At 36.8% G+C, this 7,543-nt stretch overlaps 1 protein-coding gene across 3 annotated transcripts in view; it reads left to right on the top strand.

The window, feature by feature from the left end:
* STRBP (spermatid perinuclear RNA binding protein) overlaps positions 1–7,543 on the top strand; it is a 138,938-nt gene that overhangs the window by 85,080 nt on the left and 46,315 nt on the right. For all 3 annotated transcript variants that reach the window (XM_012802414.2, XM_003785288.3, XM_023510587.1), the window contains exon 4: positions 2,808–2,973. In XM_012802414.2, the coding sequence (XP_012657868.1) occupies positions 2,808–2,973 (166 nt within the window). The remainder of the gene's footprint in view (positions 1–2,807; positions 2,974–7,543) is intronic.

The raw sequence follows: 7,543 nt of genomic DNA, 5'->3' as shown, positions 1-7,543 counted from the left end.
TATTCAAATGTAGGCCTGTTTTGAATTAGGACTTGGTTTTTTTTTTAATCATGCTTCTTCTACATGTGAAGTGTTTAAGATGAAGTATATCATAATCATAATTTAGAACTTAATAATTGAATTAATAATGGCTTACTAATAATAGCTGCCATTTATTGAGTACCAGCTATGGTATGAGATTATTTTTCACATAATCTTGCAACAAACCTACTAATCTATTATTATCCCCCTTTCTCCATCCCAATTTTACTTATGAAATTTCCTCTGCTGCAGATTTGCATATGAAAAAATAATGACTCAGAATCATTAGTGAACTTTAACTGCTTAAGGTCACTGACTGTGTGTAGCAGAGCCAGGATTCATATTCATGTCTGTCTAACTCCAGATCCAATTTCCTTAGCATCTGTGCTTCATTTTCCCGTGAATAACATGTGTAAGTACAGAGGAGAGAGAGATAATGTGCTGGTTCTGGGAATCAGAAAAAGCTTTATGAAGGAGATAGAATTTGGAATAGGTTCAGAGGATGGGTGGGTATGGTTTTGGTAGGCAGTAGTAGTGGAAGAAAAAAATAAATCTCAGCAAAGATCTTGATGTGAGAAGCTGTTGGATCTGTTGAAGGAATAATAGCTACTGTTTGTGGAAGTATTAATATATATTAAGCCCTTGGCAAAGTTCATTACTTAAATTATATTCTTAGTATCACTCTCTGAGAGAGAGGTATTATTCTTATTTTTTAAATACAAATAAGGAAGTATGTTCAGAGAAGTCAAGTAATTTGTAATTTGTCCAGTGTCACATGGTAAGTGGCAGAGACAAGATTTGAACCAGAAAGTCATGCTGCCTTCTAAACTGCCTCCCAACATGGTAGGTGTCCAAGTATACCGTGGTACACTAAGGAAAATAAAAAATAGGTGGAGTGCCATCTAGGCAGTGCCTTTGGAAGCATACTCAGGTTGTAGTATACTGTATATAGTGTGTTGGAGATAACAGAGGTTGGTCAGTAAGGCCAATGAGGAGGAGGTTACTGAGGTCATCTATTTGAGTGGCAGTAAGAACCTAAAGAAATTGGTTTGAAGGCAATGGATTAAGGGTGATTATGAAGGAAGAATTTCTAAACCATGACAGTATATTAGATTTGAGAGGACAGGGATACAGAAGAAGAATCAGGTGATTGATTTTATTCTTAATATCAAACAATTGCCTATCCTTGAGTTAGTTGCTTTAAAATGCTTTTTATTTCTGTACATGTACCACCTTTATAGTTTTTGATTAATTTAATGCTTATTGAATCCCTAATGTATGCCAGGCATTGAACCTGTGGGTGGATTATTTATAACTTCCTGTTTAGTTTCTCTTGCCTTAATTTGTTTCTCTCAAGCTCTATTTTATTCTCAGCCTTGCTATTTATTCATTGCCCAACTCTGCTAATTGCTTGCTTCTAGCTAGAACGACCTTTTCCATCTAGCTAAATCAAGACTCTGCTTTCAAGTCAAACTTTCAGGTTGCCTTGCTTGACATCTCTGTTTGGACTACTGCCTTTTCCGAATTTGGGAAGCAACCATACAGTGTAAAGAACCTGAGTGGTATAGTCAAACCAACTCAAGTTTGAGTCTAGGCTTTGCTATTTTACTTCTCTGTGAACTTGAACAGTTAACTTTTTTCTGAGGTTGATATTCCTTGTTTTCCAAGTGGAGGCTTGTCGTGAGGTTTTTAAATGAGAAGTTACTTTCTCTTCCCCTTTTATGCAGGGTGCATGAACTATTAATTGCTTTTGTTGCTTAACTACAATATAAGCTGCAGGAGAGACAGTCTCCTTTGGTATGTTTTCCATACTCAAACACTTGCATACTTTTTGAATGACTGCTAAGCTTAGTTAATATTTTCACTTGTGATTAAGAGAGATGAACCAATATGAGAAACTTTTAGAATTAAAATCAAGGGTAAATGAACATTTTTCTTATGCACCATTCATGACTTGATGTTCTTTGAGTGTTTGCTTTTTTAGCTAGCTATTCCTGGATTTGGGATGCATATACTGGCCATTTATCTTTGGTCTGATCTTTCCTCAGCTATTTAGTTTTATCACATATTCTGCTTTCCCCATAAACTTCTGTGGATTCCTAGAATGATAAAATTAGGAGGGACCTTAGTTCATCTAGCTCAGGGGTCCTCAAACTCGTTAAACAGGGGGCCAGTTCACTGTCCCTCAGACCGTTGGAGGTCCGGACTACAGACCCTGGGATGAGTTGGCTGCTAAGCAGGACAGGCAGTGGTGGCAAAAACACCGGCAGGCCAGATAAATGTCCTAGGCGGGCCGCAGGCCATAGTTTGAGGATGCCTGATCTAGCTGATGCCTATTTTACTATTGTGGATACTAAGCCAGCGGGCACCATTATGAATAGAATCCAGTTCTTTTAGATTTCTGCCTTGATGTTCTTTTTTAGTGCATGATGGTATTCATGTTTCTTACAGATTTTTAAATTACTACTAAAAAAAAAAAAAGACAAAAGGACAGTTTGAAAAAATGTTTAAGGGGATACAGTATAAATATTTGGGTTTTCTTAAGTAATATAGATGTAGTAAAAAATTTAAAGATTTATATAGTATGAAATGTCCTGTTGAATCTTTGGAGGAACACAGATATTTTATGAGCCTTAAATCTAAGACTTTAATTCTGTATATTTTTGGATGTCTGGATTTATATACTCCCATATCAATGAATATGGATATCCAGGAAGCCAAGTGATGATTAAGTTATACTTTGGGAAATACGTTGTAAAAGTAATGATGCAGACTTTTATTTTTAGGGATCAAGGTGGTCGGACATTGTGTGGTGTAATGAGGATTGGCCTGGTTGCAAAAGGCTTGCTGATTAAAGATGATATGGACTTGGAGCTTGTTTTAATGTGCAAAGAGAAACCCACAGAGACCCTGTTAAATACAGTCAAAGACAACCTTCCTATTCAGATTCAGGTGAGTACAGTTTAACTGAACCTCTAGCTGAATTTGTGAAAAGGTGAAATTGGTGGTGAACTTGATGAATTTATTAATAAGAATTGGTAATAGTAAGGATAGGCACACACAAAAGAAATACTGCTACTCTGGGTTAAAGAATAATAATCACATTTCAAGCAAGCTTCTAGAGATCGGTACTCAGGATATCTTTATCAAATTAATGTGGCCATTAAGGTAGCCTTAAACTTTTCAGATATATCTTCATTTTTTCCAGACTAGATCTCTGAGCATTATGAAAGTCTTAGAAGGGTTGGTGTAATGCAGAAAATAATTGAAAGATCAAAAAGAGCTTAGACAGCTAGAGACCTTCATTAATAGTAACTATTAAAATTAAAGACAAAGTTAATTTGTCATTCATTAATTCTAGTAATGGAAAGTCACTATTAATTCATTCTCAAAAACCTTTTTCACATTGGAATGCATTTAGAAAAAATTAATGGTGGTGTGCTCTCTGGAGGATGCTGTTGAGGGTGAAAGCTTCTAAGGTTGAAGCTTGGTCTGGGGCTCTGGTCACCCTAGGACCTCCCCTGCCAGGCGCCTCTGCTAAGGGCCAGTTGTACCACTGGCTATGAATCTGTTATCTTTCAATTTCAGATATGTGTTATTTGTGGTCTAATTAGATTATAGCTTTTTGATAATTTTGTATCAGTTAGTCCTCATATCCCTGTCATTGAAATAGATGTCATTCCACAGGTGAAAACTTGGGAGTTGTTAAATACTCCCTTTTATTTGTTTATCTTCTAAAGGGAGTCGTCTTCTTTTTTTTTTTTTTTTGCAATTTTTGGCTGGGGTCAGATTTAAACCCACCACCTCCAGTATATGGGGCTGGCGCCCTACTTATTTGAGCCACTGGCACTGCCCTAAAGGGAGTCTTTTTAAAAGAATTATGAATTTTAAATTTGTTTTTATTAGCTTTGTTACTGGACAATTTTCTTTCATATCTACCAACTGGCCTTTAAACAGTCTCTCTGATTTTTTTAAATCTACGTTTTAGACACTCAAATTTGTGTTGATACATTCTCCTATGTTAATTTTTTGGACACTTTTATTTTATCATAAACCTTAAAATATAGTTTTCTAAGTGACAGACGATATTTGCCTTTTCCACTTTCATTTTTTTTTTTTTTTGATATGGTCTCACCATATTGCCCTTGGTAGAGTGCTATAGCGTCACAGCTCACAGCAACCTGAAACTCTTGGACTTAAGGAATTCTCTTGCCTCAGCCTCCCAAGTAGCTGGGACTATAGGTGCCTGCCACAACACCTGACTATTTTTTGGTTGTAGCTGTCATTCTTGTTTGGCAGTCCTGGGCTGGGCTCGACCCTGCCAGCTCCCCTGCGTGTGGCTGGTGCCCTAGCCGCTGAGCTACAGGTGCCGAGCTTCTGCTTTCAATTTTGATGGAGAAATGTTTTCTGGTCTTTCATAGTGTTAAATTTCTTTTTAAAAAATCCTTTTCTGAGGAGGCAGGACACAATTATAAGAGAGACTTTACCTAACAAATGCAAACATTGTAACCTAATTCTTTGTGCTCTTATTTAACCTGAAACAATAAAAAAAACTTTTTGTGATCAATTGAGGAAGGAGAGTAGTAAGCAACATGGAATACAGTAAAGCTTTATGAAATAAAAAGCCTAGTAACAGAATTTCTGGTTAACCATACCTTTTTGTTTTTAGAATATTCATATAATTCCTCTCATTTTTATTATTTTTTGTATTGCTTTAGAATTTGACTGGTTTTTTTGCTTTTAGTATAATAAGCATTGTTATTCTTGAATCCTTAGTAAAGATTTAAAAGGTCAGACATGTTATAGGTTTTTTCAACTGTCTCCTTCCATTTCCTTTCGTGAGTCTTGTTTCTTATGCGAGTAATCATAGTCCTCATCCTCTGATGTTGCAGGGTGGAGAAAAGGTTAGGAACTAGCTTCATGATACCTCAGTTCTTACTCTGAAAAATCCAGTTTTGAAGATACAGAAGTTTGAACCAAGCTTCAGTTGGCATACTCTGTGCAGATCACACCTGTCTAAACTTTGCATTGTTCTTCTCCTGAGTGAGGGTCTTTATTTCCAGGCACCATAGTTTTAATATGTTCTTACCTGGCCTAGCAGGTATTTTAAGGGAGGGAACCAGGAGAGGACTGTAGGGTGTGTAGAACCATAGACTGAGGCTTTTTAGGCTAGAGGAGATAAGACAGAAAATGACGTAAATATCTTTAGGTCTTTGAAACATTGACTTGGAGAAGATAAAATAGATGTGAACTCTTTTAAGACCAGTGATGGAAATTATGAGAAATGTATTTCAATTTAAAACAGCTAATAGAGTTCTCCAATAGTGAGTTTATATTTGGGTAAAGGTACATTTCTCTGTAAAATGGGGTTGATAATTATATACCAATTTCAGGTTAAATTTATATATATGTATACACATGCGCACATATACACACACAGCACACATGCATTATTATTCCCAGTGGTATTTCAGGAATTATTTTAAGTGTAGACTTCCAGGTCTACCTCCTCCCGCCTCCTATTTTCTTGGTGTTTGTATGGAAAACCAGGCTCTTGATCTGGCTCTTATTTTCTTACAGATTAAAACTCCTTTTCCTGAGCACTTTAACCATAGCAAAACTTTGTTATATATGTACCTTAATTAAAGTTATACTATACCCTTTTTCTCCATATTCTTTTCTAGGGTGATTTTAGAATTTCTTTGAGTTGGCTTGGCGCCTGTGGCTCAAGTGGCTAAGGCACCAGCCACATACACCTAAGGTGGCAGGTTCGAATCCAGCCCAGGCCCGCCAAACAACAATGATGGCTGCAACCAAAAAAAATAGCCAGGCATTGTGGCGGGTGCCTGTAGTCCCAGCTACTTGGGAGGCTGAGGCAGGAGACTCACTTGAGCCCAGGAGTTGGAGGTTGCTATGAGCCGTGATGCCAGAGCACTCTACTCAGGGGGACAGCTTGAGGCTCTGTCTCAGGAAAAAAAAAAAAAAGAAAAAAGAATTTCTTTGAGCAATGGTGGATAAGGATGACTCAAACCAGAAATTACTTAATATTAGTCTAACCCAAATTACATACCATGTGTTTATTATTTTGCATGTATCTCATGGTAATCTTCATGCATAATTGAAAAATCTAGTTTGTTTTATTCCCTGATATCTTTAATGCTCTTTTTGTGGCAAAATAAAGGTGATCTTTTTTTTTTGTTGTTTGTTTTCTTTAGGATGGCAAAGAAATGTATACGCGTTTTGAGAAATGAAAAGACTATATTAAATTTGTAATACTCAAGTCACATTTAATTACAAGAGTTACTCGACTTGTATTCATCTTTTGTTATCAATATATATTAGTACAAATTTAATATAATTTCTTCCTTTCTTAAAATGTGTATGCATTTTCTTTCTTTTCTTGACACCCACTGTATTTTGGTTCTGGTTCTTCTATCTACTCCTTCTTTGGCTTCCTTTAGAGGATAATTTAGGCTCAGCACCTGTAGCACAGTGGTTACAGTGCTCTCCACGTACACCAAGGGTGGTGGGTTTGAACCTGGCCTGGGCCAGCTAAACGACAATGACAGCTGCAACAAAAAATAGCCAGGTGTTGTGGTGGGTGCCTGTAGTCCCAGCTACTTGGGAGGCTGAGGCAAGAGAATCTCTTAAGCCCAAGAGTTTGAGGTTTCTGTGAGCTGTGATGTCATGGCACTCTACCAAGGGCGACATACTGAGACCCTATCTAAAAAGAAGATAATTTAGAACAGTGGCTCATGCCTGTAATCCTAGCACTCTGAGAGGCCAAAGAACATGGATTGCTTGAGTTCAGGAGTTCAAGCGTTAGAGCATTCTACTTAGGGCAGGGCAACAGAGACTCAGTCTCAAAAAAAAGAAGAATGAATTTTTCCTTTCCTACTTTTTGGGTGTTTAATGGTAAAACGCTGTTTTTACGTAAATAACTCTTGAGTTCTTTGACTGCACACTGGTGAGCAGAGACCTAGTATTATCTCCATTCATCCTTGATATTTTGTATTAGGTAATAGGTAAATTTTACCACTGGTAAAGAGGACCTTGTGTAATCGATGAAATCATACATTTAATGTATGAAAATGTATTAAATATAAATTAATATATGGTTCTGGGGCAGGACACAATTATAAGAGGGACTTTACCTAACAAATGGAATCATTGTAACCTGGTTCTTTGTACCCTCAATGAATTCCCAACAATAAAATAAAAATTAATCTATGGTTCTTATTGGTTGCTTACTTTGTAGAAGGCCCATAAACTGTATGTTTATAATTGTCTGTAAAAGAAGCAATGTACGTTTCCCTGTGGATATCAGATAACTTGCCCCATAATAATAGGTCTCATTGGAATGATCTCTGAGACCTATTGTCAGAGAAGGGAAGAAGTTACTTGTTCATCCTTTTGGGGGGGGGGGCTGGTGAGTGTGCAGAGATACTTCTTCATTCATGCTTACTCAGTTCTAAGAGAATAAGCTTATATTCTTGAGTCATTGGCAATTATGAATTTCTTT

Source organism: Otolemur garnettii, unplaced genomic scaffold (assembly GCF_000181295.1).
Source record: "Otolemur garnettii isolate 467f Iridium unplaced genomic scaffold, OtoGar3 scaffold00014, whole genome shotgun sequence".
Classification (NCBI taxonomy): Eukaryota; Metazoa; Chordata; class Mammalia; order Primates; family Galagidae; genus Otolemur; species Otolemur garnettii.
This window is presented reverse-complemented; position numbering and strand designations above follow the sequence as displayed.